Source organism: Molossus molossus, unplaced genomic scaffold, assembly GCF_014108415.1.
Source record: "Molossus molossus isolate mMolMol1 unplaced genomic scaffold, mMolMol1.p scaffold_m16_p_9, whole genome shotgun sequence".
Lineage (NCBI taxonomy): Eukaryota > Metazoa > Chordata > Mammalia > Chiroptera > Molossidae > Molossus > Molossus molossus.
Window position 1 is genome coordinate 26474887 of NW_023425403.1, and position 22213 is coordinate 26497099.

Consider the following 22213-nt stretch of genomic DNA (forward strand, 5'->3'; position numbering starts at 1 on the left):
CCCGACCCAACGCGTCTCCCCGCCAGCCTCCCGAGCCCCCACGTCCGTCCCCGCCAGCGTGGCCGGAGCGACCCAGGAGCGAAAGGGGCAGGAACAAGGAGTTGGCGCTGGCACGTGCGCGCAGGAGACTGTCGGCAGGGGGCCTCTCAGCTCGGGTCGGAGGCACCCACGTGCAAGCAGCGGCGGGACTACAAATCCCAGGGGGTGTCAAGAGAAAGAGGCGGAAGGGACGGCCTTGGGCGGGGCCGGCCCGAGCCAGGCGGAGCGAGGCAGGAGCGGCTGAGAGCCACGTTCTGGCCGCTGGCACTGCGCGCGGAAGACCATGTCCGGCGGCGGCAGCTGCAGCCAGACCCCAAGCCGGGCCATCCCCGCCACTCACCGGGTGGTCCTCAGCGACAGCGTGCAGCTACCCCCCGGGGACTACAGCACCACCCCCGGCGGCACGCTCTTCAGCACCACCCCGGGAGGTAGGCGCGGGCTCGCGGGGTCCGGGTGCGGGCGGGGAGGACGGACTGGACCGAGCGGGGGCTCCGCCACCGCCCATTGGACGGGCGAGTAGACTCAGAGGCTCGGCGACTGGGAAGAACGGCTAAGGGGCATCGGGGAGACAGTGAGGGTCGAGGAAGTGGCCACAGGGAACGAGCGGTGGCCGCGTCCCGTTGCCTGCTCTCTGGGTGCGTCCTCCAGAGCCGGAATTGCAAAATGCCCCATGAGTTTTCTTCTGGGAAAGACAGCTGAGTGCCCCCCACCCAAACAGATAGGCATGTTTCCAGGACTGCCACATGCCGAGGCGTGCTGCCCCTTGTGGGTGTTGGGGACAGTTCTTAGTGGGAATGCGGTGAGGTTAGGGTGCCCACGGGTCGAGGAGAGTACTGGCCTGGGGTTGGGGCCGGGTGGCATGGGCGTTCTCTGTTGGGGTAAATGAGCCTTGCAGAGTCCTCTTTCCTTCCCGAGGTACCCCCAGTTTTGCGTCGGGCAAGCACCCTCACGGAGGTTTGGGGCTGAGGCGCTCGCCTGCTCCAGCAGCCTCGCCGGCACCTGTGGCAAATTGCCCATTTGTGTGTGTGGGAACTATGCCAAGGGACCTGGGGCTTCAGGCAGGGCTGTGCAGAAAAACACGTTCCTCTGTCCGGGGGGGTAGGAGGGGGTAGAGGGGACCCGTGTGACCTCCCTAAGAGTGGATGAGGAAGAGGAAGCTGAGCTGGCGCGGGCTGAGGTCAGCCTTGGGCTGCCCTGGGGAGCCAGGCATTCCCTCCCAGCCCGGGAGCCCCAGCGCACAGGCGCTGATGAAACCTGCCCGCCTGTTTGCATAATGAAATCCTCCTCGTGGCTCACCACGCCCCTCCCATCCTCGTGCTGCCCTCACCCCATTTTGCCCTTCTTCCCTCCCCTCCACCCTCCACCACTTCTGCCCAAACTACTCTAGAACGGCCAGGATCTGGCGCTGCGCAGAGACTAGGGTGCAGGCGGATGCAGGCGGATGCAGGCGGGGCAGGATGCAGCTCATCGGCCAGCGTCCGGGGCCACATGTTTATTTGCTCAGGCAGCTGTCCCACTACCAGCGAGGTGTTGGGCTGTTTGATCCAAAACATACAAAGTTAGAATTGTTAGGGGTCTTAGATGTTCTTGTCCAGCCGTGCCACCTTATTCTACAGAACATGGCACTGAGGCCCCAAAGCTTAAAAACACGTGTTCGTTGTCCAGTGACATACAGTTTTCCCAAATTGGGCAAGAAATAGCAACCAATGCCCTGCGGTGGCTCAGTGGTTTGGAGCTTGATCCCATGGACAGAGAGGTTTGATTCCCTGTCAGGCCACATGCCAGGGACACATCCCCAGTAGGGGGCGGGCAGGAGGCGGCCGATTGATGTTTCTCACGATGGTTCTCTCTCTCCCTTCCTCTCGCTCTTAAAAAAAATCAATAAAAACATTTTTTTTTTTTTTAAAATAAAGAAAGAAATAGCAGCCAAGCATAGAGGGGAAAACTGCCCGCGTGCCCTCTCGCTCTCTCTCTCTCTCCCCCTCCCTCCTTTTAAAAATGACCCACGGAAAAGTTCCCAGGGACTCTTCCTGCCACTTTTGACTCCACGTCTCTTTCCTGGCTGGTCTTTATGTAATCCATGCTGCTCTGCGTCTTCTGTGTCGTGATGTCTTTCAGGACCTTTCCCAACAGTTTGAGGGATTTCTTCAAGTGAGGGTGTGAATCTGCTCGATCTGTTCAGGGTGGGCACTGAGGCACACCTGAAGGCTCAGGAAGCCTTCTTGCACCCCTTGTTGCCCGATGGGGACAGATCAGATTGGAAGAAGTACCCAGTGATACTGTTTATAGGGAACTCTCTACTTCTCATTTTGGACTGGGAAATGGGTGTTTTTTTGTTTTGTTTTGTTTTGTTTTTTGACAGACTATAGCAAATCCTCCTCTCTTTGAGGGTCTTTAGTTGGGAGCAGGGGAAGGAGCTTCCCCATATCAGAGTGTAACTTAGTTTCTGAGGCCAACTGGGAGAAAGCTAGCCGTGCCAGGAGCCTAAAGCCAGTCTTTCTTGTCTGGGGTGTCCAGTGGGGCAGGCACAGCTCACAGCCCCTTACCAAAGAATCCATCCTTACCTCTGCCTCAGTTAGCCAAGGTGTGAAATCTTCCAAAACACACTTTACCCGCCCTGGCTGGTTTTGCTCAGTGGTTAGAGCTTCGGCCCACAGACCGGAGAGTCACGGGTTCGGTTCCCACTAAGGGCATGGACACGGTTGCAGTTTGTCCCTGGCCCCGGTGGGGTCGTATGGGTGGCAACCACTCGATGTGTCTCTCTCACATCGATGTTTCTTTCTCTCTCTTTCTCTCTCTCTCTCTCTCTCTCTCTCTCTCTCTCTCTCTCATTTTTCCTCTCTTCCTCCCACTCTATCTGAAGATAAATGCAAAAATGTCCTTGGGTGAGGATTTAAAAAAAAAAATACACACTTTACCCTACCCCTTTGCCAGGACAGAAAAGCTTGAACTAATGAGAAAAGATCATTCTGTTACCCTTTGCTCCAGTCTAGAGTGCTGTTTCTCAGTTTTCAATGTGCATATGAATCACCTGGGGACCTCATTTAAATGCAGATTCTGATTCTTTAGGTTCTGGGGTAGGGCCTGAGATTCTGCATTTCTAACTAGCTCCCAGTGATTGCTTTAAATACCACACTGAGCACAGTAGCCCCCCACTTATCCATGGTTCCAGTTATCCACAGTACAAAAAGATTAAATGGAAAAATCCAGAAATAAACAATTCATAAGTTTTAAATTGCACATCATTCTGATCGTGATGAAATATTATGACATCCTTCTCTGTCCCACCTGGGTAGTAAATTATCCCTCTGTCCAACATATGCACACTGAATATGCTATCCACCTGTTAGTCACTTAGGGTTTGGTACTAACCATGGTTTCAGGCATCCACTAGGGGTCTTGGAATGTGTTCCCCATAGATAAGGGGGGACTACTGTACTCAGGAATTAATAGAACATGACTTTTCTCACCTTTTTAGACCTTGGGGTCTGGCAAAAAGTAATGCTTCTATCCTGGTAAACTTGTCTTAAGGTTGGATTTGGCATCAGTCTTTAAACCAGGGTCTGGAGAGAGTCTGCATGGGTGCCCACACCCTTTTACAGGAGCTGTCAGGAGTTGCTGAATAAGTGTCCAGCAGTCACTCCCGCTGGATATGGCACTGCAGTGTTTGTCTCTGGAAGAAAAGGAATAGCGGTTGATTGGAGCCATCTTCATTCCAGTGACTCTGGTTTACTTTCCATGGTATTTATCACCACCACCACCACCACCACCACCCCCACACACACACACACACAGGCTGAGCCACTGATGTGAAGTTAAGGTCTGGAGAATTTAAGAGGAATTTGCTGAATGGAGTGTACTTTATGAATATTTGAGTTCATGGAGTTTTGAAAATCTCTGGTGGCACCATGAACCAGCAGACTGGGTCAGAAACTTTCCTCTGTTCTGCCCGACCCTCACCAATCTCTATGTTCCCAGTTCCATGTTAGCTATTTGACCCCAAAGCCTATAGGGTTTGCTTGGGTATTAGTCATACTTAAGCCCTATGCCTGGATAAGGTTAATCAGAGGTAAGCAGGTAGGGCTACAGGTGTTAATGACACCTTGTTTGGTTAGACAAACAAAGTCTATGCCCAGGAAGCTTACCTTGGAGCAGCTCCCAAGTGTTTGGCTATGGAACAGACACTGCCGGGAAGAGAGGGAGGTCACTGGGCACTGAAGCGAGGGCACAACCAGTGGCCTGAGGCCTTAGTCATATAGGGGAGAATACATCTCATTATTGAGGACAGGTAAAAAGTACTTGGACATTAAGGCATCGAGGGAAATATAATGGGCCTCTTTTCACACTGACCTGAGCTTCCTTTGAAAGCACTTAGAACATTCCACACTGAGTCCCTCATTAGAGACTTTGATGGGGGCCTACTTGTAGAGCACCCACACTCACTCTGATGACCACAAGCCTCCCTGTTTTTAAGGCATTTACCACATCCAGAATTGAAAGTCAGTCCGACTTTAAGGGATTGGATTTCTATTTGAGAAAGATGAAGACACACCTGAAATAGAATTATAAGCATCAAAGTTGTATCTATAGAATGAAGCAATTAGACAGACACCCCCCCCAACCCCATAACCAGTAGAACTTGTATGATACTCAAGTGAGAATTGCCTACTCAGAGTAGTCACCCTGATAGGCCTCACATTCTAACAATGCAGATATAGCTGTTAGCCTCATCCTAGGACATCTTTGCATTTATCTTCAGATAGAACAGGAGAGAGAGGGAGGAAGAGAGAGAGAAACATTGACGTGAAAGGGACACATCAAGTGGTTCCCACCCCCACGACCCCAGCCTAGGCTGGGGTCAAACTGCAACCGAGTTATGTGCCCTTAGCAGGAACCAAACCTGGGACTCTGGTCCGCAGGCCGACACTCTAACCGCTGAGCCAAATCAGCCAGGGCTCGCTGTTAGATTTTTAATTGCATTCAAAGGCTTACATATTTTTTTTCCATATCTTCAAAGGTGGCAGGCCTTATTATTTGAAAGAGGAGTTTGATTTTTTTTTTTCTTTTCCCTGAAAGAGCAAAGAAATCCTTTATTACCGAATTTGGTGAAAGTGCTGGCCAGTGGTACCATCTTTATCTGTTGGTAGTGAGGCATTTTCTCATATGGGACTTTATTCGATGTTATTCCAGAAGAGGAGTTAAGAAGGGGCAGCAGTATTGAAAAAAGGATTGCTTCCTGAGGTAAAAATTCTTGACAAAAATTATTTGTTTGTACACATAGATTCTTGTATGTTCCACCAAATGAAAAACTTGTTACTTTCTGGTCTTACCTAGATCCATGCCAGTGTTCTTCCTCCATTATGATTCATAACAAATGAATCACGTGTATATGTTTACGTTTTTGTTCCCTAGGCTGGCCAGGAAGTATTTTCAGAGTAATCTTACTCATCTTTGTATCTCCCAAATGAGTGTCAGGTCTGATGTTTCACATGTGAAGGGTTGAGAAGAATCCTGGAGTGAAAGCATTCTCAGATCCTGGCCAGTGTGGCTCAGGCTCCAAAGGGTCACGGTTCCATTCCTGGTCAGGGCACGTGCCCATGTACCCCATGGTTGGGGTACATGCCAGAGGTAACTGATTGATTTTTCTCATCAATTTCTCTTTCTCTCTGCCTCTCCCTTCCTCTCTCAAAACATATTAAAAAAAAAAAAAAAAAAAAGATAGCATTATCAGGGTAACCTAGTTTCTTTACCAACTGGCCCGGGTCTGAGCTATCTTAATTATAACATTTATAGGGTATAATTGTTTAACTTGGGATGATCCAGACGCAGAAACTTACTTTCTCTAAACTTTTCCACTAATTCCAGTATTACTGATGTTACTTTTCTCTATTATCATTAAGCAGAAAGTAAAATAAATTACTTTTTTATATTGAACAAGTCAGTTTTTTTCCTTGACTTTTAACTTTATTTATTTTTTAATTAACTTATTTTGTTATAGTTGTTTCTCTTTTTTCCCCCATTGACACCCTCCTCCCGATCCTGCCCTCTCCCCCTGTCTCCAGCATTGTTGTCTATGTCTATGGTTACATATACATGCATATAAGTTCTGTGGTTTATCTCTTCCCTTCCCCCTGCCCTGCCCCCAGCCCCCTTCTTCTGAAGTTTGTCAGTCTATACCCTACTTCTATGTCTCTGGGTCTATTTTGTTCATCAGCTTGTTTTGTTCATTATATTCCACAAATAAGTGAGATCATGTGACATTTGTCTTTCTCTGATTGGCTTGTTTCGCTTAGCATAATACTCCCCAGGTCCCTCCATGTCGTTTCAAAAGATAAGAGATCTTTCTTTCTTACAGCTGCATAGTATTCCATTCCATAGTATTCCAAAGGGTATACGTACCACAGCTTTTTTAGCCATTCATCTATTGATGGACACTTGGGCTGTTTCTAGATCTTAGCGATTGTAAATAGTGCTGCTATGTACATAGGGGTACATATTTGAACAAGTCAGTTTGGGGGCCAGGGTGTCAGACACTGGGATTGATGCTCTTTATTTACATGTTTGCACCTAGGATCATTGACTAGGCAAGAGGAGATGACATCTGCCTGTGGCTTTGGGTGCTCAAGAACATGGGCAACAAAAGGGGCCTTGTAATCCAATGTCTATGCCCATGAAAGTTTACTGAGAGAGCTCAGAGACCAGGCCCCAAGTATCAGGGCTCACCAGCTGCTCAGAGATACTTGTGTTGATGAGAATGACTGTATCAATCAGCTGTTGCTGTGTAACAAGCCATCACAAAACTGGTAACTTCAACATTTCTTGAGCATTCCTTGATGACGTTCCCTGCACTGACTCATCTGACTGCATACAATTGGCAGCTGGATTGACCTTGGCTAGAATGTCCAAGATCACCTTACCCACATATCAGGGGCATTGATGGGGACACTAGGAAGGCTGGGAACTCTCTCTGTCCTCTTGGTCTCACACCATTCAAAAGTCTAACCTGAGCTTATGTATTTAGTTGACAGTTTTCAAGGCCTCTTAAGGCTCAGGCTGAGAAGCCACATAACATCACTTACATTGTATTCTGCTGGTCAAAGTAAGACACAGGACTAACTCGGATTCAGAGACAGGGAAATAACAGCCTTTAAATGAGGGAAGCCATATGTGTGAACAAGGATGGGATGAGTTATGGGGTCCATGTTTTCAGACCATTTTCCACAAGGGCCAAAGCTCAAAACAATGGTCTTTTGAGGGAGCTTAACTGGCCAGCAGAGCCAGGGCCAGGTGTAGAAGCAAACCAGAATCACAAGCCTGCGAATCCACTCTGGGTTTAAGAACAGAAGACACCTTCCAGAAAACACTGAGTCATCAGTTCCATACCCTATTTTTCAAGACCTTATGTCCAGCTCCACAAAGCAAACCATACAGATGGCCATGATGCCAGGCCACTGGGCAGTGCATTCCACTTTCTGTCTTGCGCGCCCCCACCCCCCACGCTTATTCACTACCTACCCAGCCTACCTTCTCTGTCCCCTCCAAGTGGCCTGGCTTTGGGAACACTCATCAAGGAGCCCACACTTGCTCTGCCCTCCATTTAAACATCCTTGATTTTCTGGAGTACTGACAATAGAATAGAGTTGAGTTTTTGAGCCCAGCATTCTAAAACTGGGTAGGAGTGAGAATACCTGGAGGTGCAAGCAAGTTCCGAACTCCCTGTGGTTTCCTGGTGATACATAGAGTGTGGAGGTTAGGAATTTGGTCTCTTGCCTTGAAGAGTATGTGAAAACAGATTTCCCTCGTCAGCCCTTCAGAATAAAAGGGTAAAGTGGGCCTATATTACTTTGCTAGATCTGCCATAACAACGTATCACAAAGTGGGCAGCTTAAACAATATAAATTTATTTTCTCACTGTTTTGGAGGCTGGAAGTCCAAGATCAAAGTGCTGGCAGGGTTGATTTCTCCTGAGGCCTCCATCCTTGGCTTGCAGACAGCCGCCCTGCCCTCTTACTGCCTCTTCACGTGGTTGTGGTTGTGGCTGTGGTTTGTTCCTCTGTGGTGTCTCCTTTTTTGTGGTACCTGCCCCTAGCAGGAACCGAAGCCGGGACTCTCTGGTCTGCAGGCCAATGCTCAACCGCTGAGCCAAACTGGCCAGGGCTGTGGTGTCTCTTATAATGACACCAGCATAGTGGATTAGGGCCCCACCCCAATGGCTTCCTGTTAACTTAATGGCCCCTTTAAAGACCTTATCTCTCAATACATTGAGGTACTGAAGGTTGAGACTTCAACCTATGAATTTAGGGGGACATAATTCACACAAAAAACAGGGTCCCTCCCCTTCCCAAAGACAGCATGTGTTTCTGTGTAATGGGAGGCATTTCAGAAGGGTACTCTCTGTTGGTAGTGAATTTCAGGGGCCCCCTTACCCTGCTCTTCACAGGCATTTTGAAGTGTTTTGGGGAACAAGAAAAGGGGAAGGAGCTTGACCAGCCCTTAGAATAATTATTTTAGCTATTTTTTTTCTGAAAGTCTCTGTAAAAGCCTTGTTTCTCCTATTTAATTTTCAAATAAATGGGACTTATTCCATTCAAGGGAATTCCTTTGAAAAGAGGGACTAGCCAGAGAGGCCTTTGCCACTTGCCAATCACCCCTAGTTGGTGTTCGAAGAACTTCATAAGATTCCTGGCACCTGAGATACGTCCGGATCTCAGTTCCCTTTGCAGAGCTGGTGGGGGCAGAGGTGAAGAAAAATCTTGGCCTGAACATGCTCTGCTTCTCTCACCAAGACTTGCTCCCTGACAAGTCAGCTCTACGTGCTACACAGACAGCTCAGGCAGGAAAGCTGCCCAGACACTTAGGGTTCCTGCCTGGTGGTCACAGAGCTGGGGAGACCCCTGGGAGTCCCTGGCATCTGTGCACTTGCCTCCAGGTTGACACAGAGTTAGTGAGAGCTGGATTGAAAGCCGTCCGGATTATTTTTGTCCACGGGCTGCTGGCTTGCATCTGAGCACAGGCATTCAAACCTCCCCCTAACCCTGTTGTGAAATGCTCTCCCTTTCCCTGGAATGGGAACAGCAGTTCTAGGAATTCCATTCTTGTCCTCTTGCTGGGCCTCACGTCCTGCTCAGGAGAAGAATGCTTCTGCCAGGGGAGGCCCAGGGGTAAGCGAGGGATGAGCTCGGCTCAACTTACAGGAGTCGCATCCAGCAGCATTTGGAACTCGAGTGTGGGTACTGTGGGGAGATGTAGAAGGAATTAAGGCCGGCTTGTCTCTCAGGGAACGTCCTGTCCCGGCCAAACACTCAGAAGAAGTAAAAGTCTGAAGACCCCTGTAATTTTTCCAGTTGCCAGTGCTGGCTGAGGCTACTAGCCCATCTGCCTTGCTAATTTTAAACAGAGTCTGTGTTTAGGACTGGAGAGAAGACCAGCTAAGTCTGCCTCTGGGTGTCTGGGTGGCTATGGGGGGCAACCTTTCTGAGTCTGTTTCCTGTCTGTGAGTTGGGAGTAATGTGTCTCCCTCGTCGGGGGTTTTGGGGGACACTGAGACCCAGCATGTCTGGCTGTGAGTGCAGGGTCTGGCCCACAGGCAGGCAGTGATGACCGATGGTGACTGCTATAGTCACTTTACCTGAAACTCTTAGCATTCATTTATGCAATGCATGTGTTTTGACCACCTGACCAGCACTGTACTGGCTGCAGTAGACATAAGTAAATGCTCCTCAGCCTCTAAGGAGCTTCTCATTCCTGCTTGCATCTGCTCTTCTGATTGGTTTTCTTTTCATAGCAATTGGGTGGATGTCATGGCTTTTTCTCACAAAAGGAGTCAAGACACTCGTTACCTGATTTGATCTTCGTGATGCTCCTGTGAGGTGTGCATCTTGTTAGTACCCTCCTCTTTGAGCTTAGGAGTCCAAGGGGCTGACATGGTCCGCTCAGGTCTGAGCCCAGAACTTCCGCCTCCAGACCTTGTGCTGTTTGTACCACTTTAAGCGCCTGCCAACAAGGAGATCCTAAAAATAAATAGTAGTGTATTAGAGCTGGAACCCACCCTAGAGATTACCTATAAAGCCTGGGGCAGGGTTGATGCTTTAAAAATAGTTCAGTGAACCTAATCCACAACCCTTGTTTACAGGTGAGGAAACCAGACCCTGGGGGACTGTCTAAATCACTTTATACCTTCAAGTAAACTGTTCTCACCACAGAGCAGGCCTTGAGAAAACATACCATTCTTGTATTTGGTACACATCTGGAGTTTAAAGTCCCAAAAGACACTGGCTACCAAACGTGCCAGAGCTCACAGTAGTTCTTGAGGCATGTGTCTTTGGGCCCAAAAAGGATGGATGATGCCCTTCCCCGCCCCCCCAGGTCTCTTTCCAGGCTTGTCTTCCTCTCCCCTGATTTGTCCCAGCTTTGACCATATATTGGTCCCTGGTGTGGATGGAACCAAATAAATGGTGAAATGTGTCACCTGAAGCCATGCTGGTCATGGCAGTAGCTAGGCTTTGTTTGTATAGGGCATACTTTGTGTCGGCCACTGTTCTCATCCACACAGCAACCCCCTAAAGTTGGCACCATCATCATCACCCCATTCGACAGAAGAAGAAATTGAGGCAACAAAGGAATGAGAAACAACTTGCCCAGAGTGGTTAGAGCTAGCAGATAGGAGAACTGGGTTTCTGACCACCAGGCTGTAGGAAGAGCAAGTATTCATCCGGAGGTGTTGTCCCCACCCCCTCTCTCCACAGAGCAGGGAACTCTTGCAACTGAACTTACATTTTCCCCACACGTGCTTATATGGGGATTCATTTAAAAAGGCTTTTAGTTAGAAAATAGTCTCAGTTCTTTTCTACAGGTAGTTCAAGACCAAACCCTGAACTCTGCTCCCTGCCTCCACCCACACCCAACAGGATCCCAGCTACACAGATAGTTTGAAATGTGGGGGAAATCCACCTCTGTTCTCTTCCTGCCCTGCTATGGAACAAAGTTCTGGACTCCCCTGCTCTGCACCTTCAGTTTCTCCAGTCTAGGTCAATCCCAGTCTACTTCCCCCATGGCCCCCTCACTTTGGGGCAGTGCACGATTGGGGTAACAGGGATGTTTCTCGAGCTCAGAGGTTTAGGATCAGGCTGCCTGGAAGCTGGAAGACAGGGCTGATGGGGGGCTTGGTATCTGACCCCACAAGTATACACAAGGTAGGTAGATCTCTCCCCTGTCCCTCTGGGGTCCCCAAATACACCTGTTTTTAGACTTCACACAGTTGACCGCATTTATTTGTCTATAGGTCCTTCTCTGACTAAATCATGAGTGTCTGAGGTCAAGAAGCTCTTACTACAGCTAAATATTGCTTGTATCCCTAGCACCTAGCATGACGCTGGTACAAAGGGCTTCTGGGGTGAATGCATGAGACCAGCACACCTACTTTTGGGGCATGGGATTGAACAAAGATTGATAATGGGTAGGCGAGGGTTCACACTTGTCCCTGGGTTGTGGTAGTCCTCATCCTTGAAGACGGTTTCTGAGAATACAGTATTCCTTGAATACAAGTCTAGTGTGGACAGGGTCTAGTACACATCAGCTCAGAGAGGTGCTAGAGGGATGAGCTCACCGCACAACTTCTCCAGCCCAGCAGAGGACCCCTGGGCTTTGGGGAGGGGCTCTACCTAGTTCTAGCCAAGGCCGTTTTAATTTGACTTACTAGAAAAGGAAATTTTGACCCTATATCCTTATTTGTTTGCTAATATTCTTCTTAGAATATTATATTCTTATTAGATTTTTTTAATGCTCAGTGTAAAAGGACGATTGTTTGTTTGTTCTTTAATCCTTATCTTACTCCCCCCAGGTGACTTCTCATACCATATACTGTGAACAATGCACACTTTTCTTATTCCAATTAGTAGCTGCACAGCATTGCACTTTAGTTCTGTTCCTTAGTTTTTAAAAGAATTAAAATTTTATGTGTGTGTATAATTATATTATTCTGTACACTTTTGTATGTGCTTGATTTTTTTCATAATAAAAGTATTTTAAAGTTACTATATGTAAATAGTTTATATATGTAAATAGTTAAAACTCAAAAGTCCTAAAAGACTTGTAGCAAAACAGCACCCTCTTGTCTCTCCCACCACATCTTACCCTTCAGAAGCAACTACCAACATTTTTCAGCTCTTTCTTGGGGGATTTACCTCCATATTTCTGTCTTTTTCTTGATTTTATCTATTGACTTGCTTTAAAAAATACATATTCATTATTTTTATTGCTGTGACTCAATGAGCTAAGTAGTTTACAATAATATAGTTTTTGTTTTTCTACCTTTTTAAAACATTGCTTCATTTTAAAATGTGCCTAGTTTTGCCCGGCCAGTGTGGCACAGTGGTTGAGCATCAGCCCATGCACCAAGAGGTCACTGGTTCAACTCCTGGTCAGGGCGCATGCCCAGGTTATGGCCCGATCCCCAGGGCGGGGCATGCAGGAGGCTGCCAGTTGATGTTCTCTCTCATCGATGTTCCTATGTCTGTCTCCCTCTTTCTTCCTCTTTCTAAAATCAATAAAGAAAAATGAATTTTTAAAAAATGTTCGTAGTTTTCATTCAAGTAAATCTTCCCACACCCTCCAGCACCTCTTATGGTTTATATACACAGTCAGTCAGACTTCTGAATTTATCAATTCATTTTTTTTTCTCTCTTTCCTGAACTAACATAGTTTGGCTGCTCTGGACACAGCTGTTGACATAGGATTCCCTGAAGTCTCTTGTCTTTCTCTAATTTTGGTAGAATACATCCTCCTCTAGCTTTCTGAAAATACCTCTGTTCTACTTTTACTTGATTAATTTTGGGCTGGGTATAAAACTAATTCAAAATGAATTTTCCCTCAGGCTTGACACAGCCCTCAGACTTCCAGTGTTGCCATGGAGAAATGGTGTGCCCTTCTTATTCCCAATCCTTGTGTGCACCTGTTGTTTTTCCCCCTCTTTCTGGGAGATTTTAGGATTTTCTCTTTATCCTTGGTAATGTGAAATATCATGATGAATGTTAAATTGGTGTTTTTAATTCCTTGCACTGGACACTCAGGGCATTTCAAGACTCATCTCTTTTAACTCAGGAAAATTCTGTTTTTCTATTTAAGTAAATTCCTTTTACCAGTTTCTTCTCTCTTTCTTAACTTCCTATTATCTAATATTGAATCTCTAAGTTATCTCTTTGTCTTTCTGTTCTTTAAAATCTTCTGCTTCCTTTATTATCTGTTTCCTCCTGTTAATTTATTCAGATCTTTCCTTCAATGTTGTAAGATTTTTCTCAGAAATGTGTGGAGGCATTTGGAGGTTTATGTTTAAGAGTGAGATGCTCGCCTCGGCTGGTTTGGCTCAGCAGTTGGAGCGTCAGCCCACAGACCAATGAGTCCTGGGTTCGATTCCAGCCAAGGGCACGTACCTCAGTTGCAGTTTGTCCCCAGCCCTTTCTGGGGTCATGCGGGAAGTAGCCACTCAATGTGTCCCTTTCACGTCGATGTTTCTTTCTCTTCCTCTCTCTCCCTCCCACTCTATCTGAACTAAAGTGAAAAAATGTCCTCTGGTGAGGATAAAAAAAACCAGTGAGATACTCAAGAGCTGACAGGAAGCCTCTTTTGCATTCTGGACACTGGGGGGCTCAGTCTAGTGGCTAGCTGTTTTTTTTCACTGGGGAACCCCCTCTTTAAATCAGTTTCTCTCGGTCTTTATCTTGATTCACTATCCTGAAGCAGGGCAGGGAGGGGATCTGAGGCTCACCATTCAGGACACCAACTTTAACTTAATTTCCCCTCCCTCCTGGGTGAGGAACACAGGGCATCTCTCCGTGTTATCAGCCCCATCTGATTTCCTACAGTGCCTCTAACTCCTGAGCCTCCTGGGATTCTCTGGGGCAGCCCACTAGCTTCCCATTATCACCTCCACACCCACCCCTGCATTTAGGTGTTAGTTTTCCCTCTGTTAGCACCATTCTTTTGTTCACCTTCTATCTCTATATATTGTGATTTGGGAACAGTTTGAGCCCCACGTGCATCCAAGTTGGAGTCTGTGCTTCTATTTCTCATTGTTCTGCATGACATTTGAGAGGAGCAGCAGGAAAAATGTCTTTACTCCGACACCTTGAAGCCTCTTAGATCCTCAAAAACTCTGGTTTGTAGAAACCAAGTAGAGTTGGGTCATTTTCCCTAATATGGAGAGAGGAAGTAGGCCCTCAGCTAAAGAATGTTGCATGGAGACCGCCTGGTGTGATATCCACACTCCCCAGAAGACCACACCTGACCTGCAGTCTCCAGCTGCTGCTGCTGAGCACCTTGCAGGGACCTTGGCACCCCCCTCTGGTTTTTATTTCCGGTCCCTGTTTGCAGGCCAAGTCCCAAGCACCAGGAGACCGCAGCAACCTTTCTATCCAAGGGTTCCTAGTTTGACAATAATTAACTGTATGTGGGGTTTTTTGTTTATTTATTTATTTTTGTTACAGATGTTTCTCCTCCATTGACACCCTCCTCCCAGTCTGCACCTCCCCAATATTATTGTCTATGTCCTTGTTTACGCATACATGAGTGTATGTGTTTTGTTAAGTTTTCCGTATCTTTGAGAGATTTAGGGGATTTCCTGAAGCTGTGTAGTGGTGAATCCCATGGGGGGATGGAAGGAAAAGGGCTTAACAAGCCAAAGACCTTCGTAGGAAACGCTTTTACCACGTTGATCTGTAGCTTCTGTTTCTCACTGGCCCTGAGTCAGAGGTGGCTTTGTGGTCCCCGCACCATACCTGCCTAGGCTTGGTGCCTTGTTACCTGACTTTCTGAGCACCACTGTTTACCCTCCACCACTGAAATACCCTTGTCAAGGGTGTCTTGGGTGCCGCCTCTGCCATCATTTATGGATTTTTTTAGCACAAATGAGGCTATTAATTTTTTTTTTTTTAATCCTCACCTGAGGACATCTTTCCATTTTTTGTTCAGATAGAGTGGGAGGGAGGGAGGGAGGGAGGGAGGGAGAGAGAGAGAGAGAAACATGGACGTGAAAGGGACACATCGAGTGGCTGCCACCCACATGACCAACCATGGCCAGGGACAAACTGCAACCAAGGTACATGCCCTTAGCGGGAACCGAACCCAGGTCTCCCTGGACCGCAGGCCAATGTTCTAACTGCTGAACTAAACCGGCCAGGGTGGATATTGATTTTTAATTAAGTGCTCTAGCTATAGGACAAAGGACACAGAGGCTGTTTCTTTTTTTCTTTTGAGTATAATTATTTAAAATTTTGCAGGGGCCCTTCTGGGTAGATACCCCTAAGAATTGAAAGCAGGGTCTCAAAGAAATATTGGCACATCCATATTCATAGCAATATTATTCACAATAGCCAAAAGGTGGAAGTAACCCAAATGTCTGTGGATAAACAAAATGTGGTATATCCATGCAATGGAATACATTTACACAATGGAATACTGTGTGGCTGGTAAAAAAAAAAAAAAAGTAGATCTTATGCTTTGCGACAGCATGTATGGACCTGGAAATTATTATGCTAGGCAAAATAAAACAGAGAAAGACAAATATTACATGATCTCACTTATATGTGGAATCTAATGAACAAAATAGATCTAGAGGCATGGATGCATGGAACAGAATAATAGATCTCAGTGGAGGGGACGGGAAGAGATTAATCCAAGATGATATATGCATGTATGCATAACCCATGGACACCCACAATAGTGTTGGGAAGGCCTGGGGTGGGGTGGGGGTTGGGTGGAGGGGGGAAAATGGGGGACATCTGTAATACTGACAACAATTTTTTTTAAAAGGAAGTATTTTTTTAAAATACTGACAAGAATTTTTTTTGGTCAAGGGCACATACCTAGGTTGCAGGTTCAATCCCCGGCCCCTGATCAGGGTTGTGTAGGAGGCAGCCAATCAATATATCTCTCTCACATTGATATTTCTCTCTCTCCCTCTCTCCCTTCCACTCTGTCTATAAAATCAAGGGAAAAATATCCTCAGGTAAGGATTAACAGAAAAAAAGGAAGGAAGGAAATTCAGACACATGCTACAACATAGGTGAGCCTTGAAGACATTATGCTAAGTGAAATAAGCCAGTCCCAAAAAGACAAATATTGTATGATTCCACTTCCATGAAGGACTTAGAGCAGTCCAAGTCATAGAGACAGAAAGTGGAATGGTGGTTGCCAGGAGCCGGGTGGAGGGGGAAACAGGGAGTTGTTGAATGAGTACAGAGTTTCAGTTTTACAAGAAGAAAAGAGTTCTGGAGGTGGTTTGCACAACGTTGTGAATGCATTTAAAGCTTCTGAACTGTACACTTCAAAATGGTTAAGGTGGTACATTTTGTTATCTATATGTTACCACAGTTTTGTTTTGTTTTTAAATCACTGGAGGCTAATGATCTTTAAAGGATCTTCCCAGAAGCTGCTGCCCTCCAAGTTCTCTTCTGAACTATTGAATCTCCAGTTCTTAGGTTCCACTCTGATAGGGTCAGTTCCCTACTCTGTGGTGAACAAACCAACAAGAAAGCAAAAGCGGGGGAAGGCAAGGAGACAAGGAGGTAAGGTGTTAAGCCTGGCGGATTAAGAAATAGAAAAGTGGTCCCATCTCTCAAGGAGAGGCAACTGTTCTCCATTTGTAACCTACCTGGATCCTAGGCACACAGCCCTTCATGTTACAGATGAAGAAACTGAGACCCAAAAGGGGGAGAGGCAGGCACAGTGGGTGACCGCACAGGGTCACACATCTGGCTAGTAGCAGAGCCTTAAGTCGCAGCCCGTTCTGTGGGGTTTTTTTTTACACCCCCTCACTCTAAGAAATGTGAACTGTGAACTTTAACCACCTGGTGGTGATGAACAGGGCTGTCAGCTTCAGTATCATTGCATCTTGGAGGAGGAAAGCACGACTAGGTGACAGCTGGGTAGAGCCAGAGTCAGACTGGGGCACCACGGGCAAGTAGGCTGAGCTCCCGTTGCTCTGGCTTCCGCACCCCAGGTCCTCAGCACCTGGAGCCCCGCCTAGGTACTCACAGTCAGAGCTCAGAGATGGAGCTTGGTTCCTCTCTGGGGGGCAACAGAGAGGCCTGTGCGCAACTTCAAGAAAGAAATCCCAGCTGTTGGAACGCCACTCCTCATAGCCCTTCTGTGAGGGAGACGTTTCAGGGTTGTTGATGAGGAAGGGCATTCGTAGCATCCTGAAATCAGTTTCTAAATTCCGGTCATTCATCTTCCAGCTGCAACTTCCATCACACTTTGCATTCTACTTGTACACGTATCTAATATTTTTATATCGCCTTACCTTTTTAATTTCATATTATTATGATATTTTATTACATGCATTGTATAATGTATACCATTATACAGGGTGGGGCAAAAGTAGGTTGACAGTTGTGAGTACATGAAACAGTTTATTCTTGTATTATTATTTATTAATTATTGTATTATTTGCCATACAAACAACGGTCAACCTACTCTTGGCCCACCTTGTATTCAATTATATCCTATTATGTATTAAAGGGAAACTTGATACCACCTCTGTATTTGGAAAACCAGGTTCACTTGCCATAAATAGAAGGTAACTATAAAAAGAAGAAATATAATGACAGCAAGACAGTTTTACATTCCAGCTAAATTCCCTTGCCTGCTGAACACTTTGAACCTGAGGCCTGCTCTTTGTTGAAAAGGGAGCAATCAGCAAATGTTAGTGAGGTACTAATTACTGGTGCTTCAGAGGTGATCAGGATCAACGTGGACAAAACGGGACTACTCTCTCACTGTTCACTGTTATTTGATGAATCAGCTGGGTCTCCCACAAGGACCCTGAGTCCACACTAGAGAAAAACACCCCTTTTTGAAGTGTCGCAGGATGGGTCCAGAGTGTTGTTTTAGGATAGTGGATAATTCCATAAGACATGGTCCTCACCCTAGGGTGACACTTGTCAAAAGAGAACAAAAAGAAAAGGAATGGAATGCCCCTGAAGCGCAGAGGCACCTCAGCGCAATAGGTAAACGGTGCCGGGGCAGAGCAGGGTGGCACAGAGAGATGGGCTCAGCAGGAGACCCTGTTGTGGGCAGGTGGAGCCTCTGAGTCACTCCTCTCCACGCTTTTACTGGTTGGGGAGTCACTTAATTTTCGGTTTGCACATTGGTAAAATGGAGATAAAGATTCTGGATACAAGGGTACTGTAAAGACAGAATTGAAAAGTGAGTAAAACAACCCACCTTTTCCACTGTGGGCTATGACTGTCACAGGTAATAACATTGAGCACGATCAGGTAAGTGAGTTGGTGGGCTTCAAGGAGAGAGCACAGGGCGTGCAAAGCTCTGAGGGGAGAAAGGACACAGTGTGGTGGCCAGTGGTCCCCTTCCATCAAAATGCCCCTTGTAACGGGGAGTCAGGGCAGTTTGGTGGCGGCAGAGTCCTGGGCTATAGCCAGGCACCTGAATAGGTCTCACTCCTCCTTTCATAGGTTCGGCTTTTGCAGGAAAACCTGCTGCCTCTGCTGCAGCCAGGCCTCAAGAGACGTGGAAAAATGAGCAGGCAGGCAGTTCAAAGTGGCTCTACTGATGTCCCTGTTCCCTTCCAGGTACCAGGATCATCTATGACCGGAAGTTCCTGATGGAGTGTCGGAATTCACCTGTGACCAAAACACCCCCCAAGGACCTGCCAGCCATTCCGGGGGTCACTAGTCCTATAAGCGATGAGCCCCCCACAGAAGCCCGCCAAAACCACCGGCAAAACAGCCCTGAAGATAAGCCAGCAGGCGGTGAGTGGCCAGGCTTGGCCAGGCTCTTCTTTGGGATGGGAATATGTGCAGCGGAGACTCCTATCCACTGGGGGGAATTCCAGGGAGAGAAGGATGGTGACTGCCCCACCTGTGGGACAGCTCAGAGTCCAGAGAGTGGGGGTAAGGGTCGGAGTGATGGTGGGAGAACTTTCATCAGTACCAACTTTCCCATGAGAGGGGCCCAAGAAAGATGGGAGCTTGATTGAAATAGGAGGGGCTCCTCATAGCAACTTTGGTAAGTGTGCCCCTTCACATAATTGGCCCTAAAGCTGTACCTTGTATCTGCAACACTTGAAACACACCAGGATGTTCATGGGCAGGAGACGACTCTTCAAAGACGTGGTGTACTTGTCATCCAGGAAATTTTAGGTCTACAGGCTCAGAAAGGCATCCCTGGTTGCCTTCTTCAGGGTATTGGTCTGCTAGTATATTCTTTTTTTTTTAAATATGTTTTTATTGCCCTAGCCGGTTTGGCTCAGCGGTTAGAGCGTCAGCCTGCGGTCCGGAGAGACCCAGGTTCGGTTCCCGCTAAGGGCATGTACCTCAGTTGCAGTTTGTCCCCGGCCCTGGTCGGTCGTGTGGGTGGCAGCCACTCGATGTGTTCCTTTCATATCGATGTTTCTCTCTCTCTTTCTGTTCCTCTCCATTCCTCCCACTCTACCTGAACAAAAAATAGAAAAATGTCCTCAGGTGAGGAAATTAATAAATAAATAAATAAATAAATAAATAAATAAATGAATGAATAAATAAATAAATAAGTTTTTATTGATTTTTTTATAGAGAGAGAAACATCGATGTGAGAGACATCAATCAGCTGCCTCCTGCATGCCCCCCACTGAAGATAGAGCCCACAACCCGGGCATGTGCCCTGACCGGGAATTGAACCAGCACTTCTTAGTCCATGGGACAATGCTCAATCCACTGAGCCACACCACCAGACCACTAGTGGATTCTTGATGAACGGGTAGAAACAATGCAACCAGTTGTTTCTGCAGGTTTCTCGTGGCATCTCTAAGTCCTTCTGGTGCCCCATTCTGCCCCCAAGTAATCAGAGCAGGCCCCCGGCAGAGGTGTGTGTGAATGTAGTCTTTGTGGCACCGTGACTGGCTCTGAGCTCCCCCACTGTGGGAGGATGCAGTGTGAGCACTTGCAGACAAACAGTCAGCCTGGAACCCACTGACCCTTCACCCAGAAGGCAGTACAGGCCAGACAGGAAGCAGCTGAGAACTCAGGCTGGGCTGGCTCTGCTGACAGCAGCAGAATCCATTTACCCAGAACCTGCAGGAAATGATTCATAATCACCTTGGGAACCCCACAGCCCAAGACAGGAGACAGTTACCTTGCCTTTCAGACTTGGAAAGCAGTAGAATTGGGGAGGGAAGTGACACAGAAGAGCAATACGTACAGCACCAGGCAGCGGGGTTCCCTGCCGCATATTGAAAGATGGAGAGAAGGGTGAACAGATTCATATGGTTGGTGGCACAGTGCCTACTTTTTGCTTCAAATCAAAGACTGAAAGTTGAGGGTGAAGGTACATGCCTGAAATTGTTAAATCACCACTACTTGAAGGCTGTTCCTCGCCCCCACCTGCATACCCTCTTACTCCCAGTTTCTACAGCTGCTCTGGCCCATAACAATGCAGGGTTGGCCCAATGGTGCCCCAGGTGGCAGCCTTACCCACAATAATGGCCTAGTAGTTTTGCACAGTTGTTGTGATGGGGTGTGGTGGTGAGAGAGGGACGTCATTTTTTGTTTTGCTGAACTAGATGTAAGAAGCCAAAGCTCTTGGCCTTGGACCCACATATTTGTGTAAATATAACCAGAAGAAGAGGCCAGTTGTTTCTCTGTGGGTCAGAGTAGGCATCTTACTATGTAGAACCTTGGGCCTTGCCCAAGAGATGCTGAATGAGACAGTTCCATTAAAAGAAAACAACCTGCCCGGCTGGTGTGGCTCAGTTGAGTGTCATCCCATGCACCAACAGGTCGCCAGTTCGATTCCTGGTCCCAGGTTTTGGGCTTGATCCCCAGTAAGGGTTGTGCAGGAGGCAGCTGATTGATGTTTCTATCTCTCTCTGAAATCAATAAAAACATACTTAAAAATAAAGTAATTAAAAGGAAAACAACCTGCCGAAGCATGAAGAACTTGGGAATTTTAGTGGAAAGTAGGGCAAGGGCAGTGAATGGCTGCTTTACCCAAATAACTTCTTTACTGCGCTAGGATGTGCGCCTAGTAGGCTATGGTATCGTTTTCTTAACCAAAAGTTGGAACACGTGCTCCAGAAAAATTTATGTTTAAGGAATATTTTTCTATGAAATTGTGTTTGTCAATTCACAAGTAACCATCAAAAATAGTAAAAATTATACAAAATCAGGACCATCACCTCTGCTGTGGGAGACCTGGTCCCTGCTCTTCCTTTGGGATTGGGGAAGAGAGGACAGCTGGCCAGGGCACCTTCAGGCCTGTGTTTCCAGGAATACCTAGTGTAGTCCTGCCTCCCTCCCTTCTCCTTGGCAACATAAATCTGGCCTCAGCTCTTCTTGTAGGAACACGGGAATGAAAAGATAACACCTCTCCCCAGCCTCTAACATGTCAGTTCTACCATTTGTCATTGCTCACCTGACCCTCTGTCCTTTCTCTCACCAGGTGACGAGTCACAGTTTGAGATGGACATTTAAAGGACCAGCCGTCAGATCAAGTAATGCCTCTGGGCCCCTCCGGCCCTTCTCCGGAGAGTCAGTTATCATCCTGGGCAGGCACTGGGTGTGGGGTCAACCACCCCAGTCTTCTGCTCCCTCAGTCAGGGCACCTGCTTCCCTTCCTCTTGGTGAACACCAGCAGATACCTCTATGTGCCTCCATTCATGCAAGAGCTGGCACCCCAAGGGGAGTGACTCTCAAGAGCACACACCCTGCAGCCTGGGGCCAGGACATGGACTTGGAGGAGCCCTTCTGAATGATCATCCGGCTCTCCCTCTAAGGGCATACCCACCCCTTTCTTAGGTTGGTGTGCTTGGGGAAGCCCCCGCCCCTTCCCCCAAGAGAGGAAATAAAAGTCACCTTCGCCCAAGGGCCAAAAGTTGGCCCCTGTCTGAGTTCTTTTCTATATCACCTGGATAGCCAACACCAACTACTATCTGCACATTGCATGCAAAGCCCTTTCCTACACATTACCCCATTCGATTCTCACGCTGATCTATGACGTAAGTAGAGTGAGTGCCATCCTCATTTTAGAATTCAAGTTAAAATCACACACTGAGAGATCAGACTGGGTTTGAACTGGGTCTTTGTTGAGAAACAGGTGTTTCCCATCATAGGCTGTGCTGGGGGATGGGTGGCCTTTGACCAAGAGGCAGTGACTGACATTGACTTTACAAGCTCTGCACTCATAG

At 47.2% G+C, this 22213-nt stretch overlaps 1 protein-coding gene across 1 annotated transcript; it reads left to right on the forward strand.

The window, feature by feature from the left end:
- The first annotated feature begins 269 nt into the window (after nt 1-269).
- On the forward strand, nt 270-21882 carry EIF4EBP1 (eukaryotic translation initiation factor 4E binding protein 1). The gene is made up of 3 exons (XM_036250157.1): nt 270-467; nt 18624-18803; nt 21469-21882. Exons 1-3 carry the CDS (start codon nt 323-325, stop codon nt 21498-21500), a joined length of 357 nt encoding a protein of 118 aa, XP_036106050.1. The 5' UTR covers nt 270-322; the 3' UTR covers nt 21501-21882.
- Nucleotides 21883-22213: the final 331 nt, after the last annotated feature.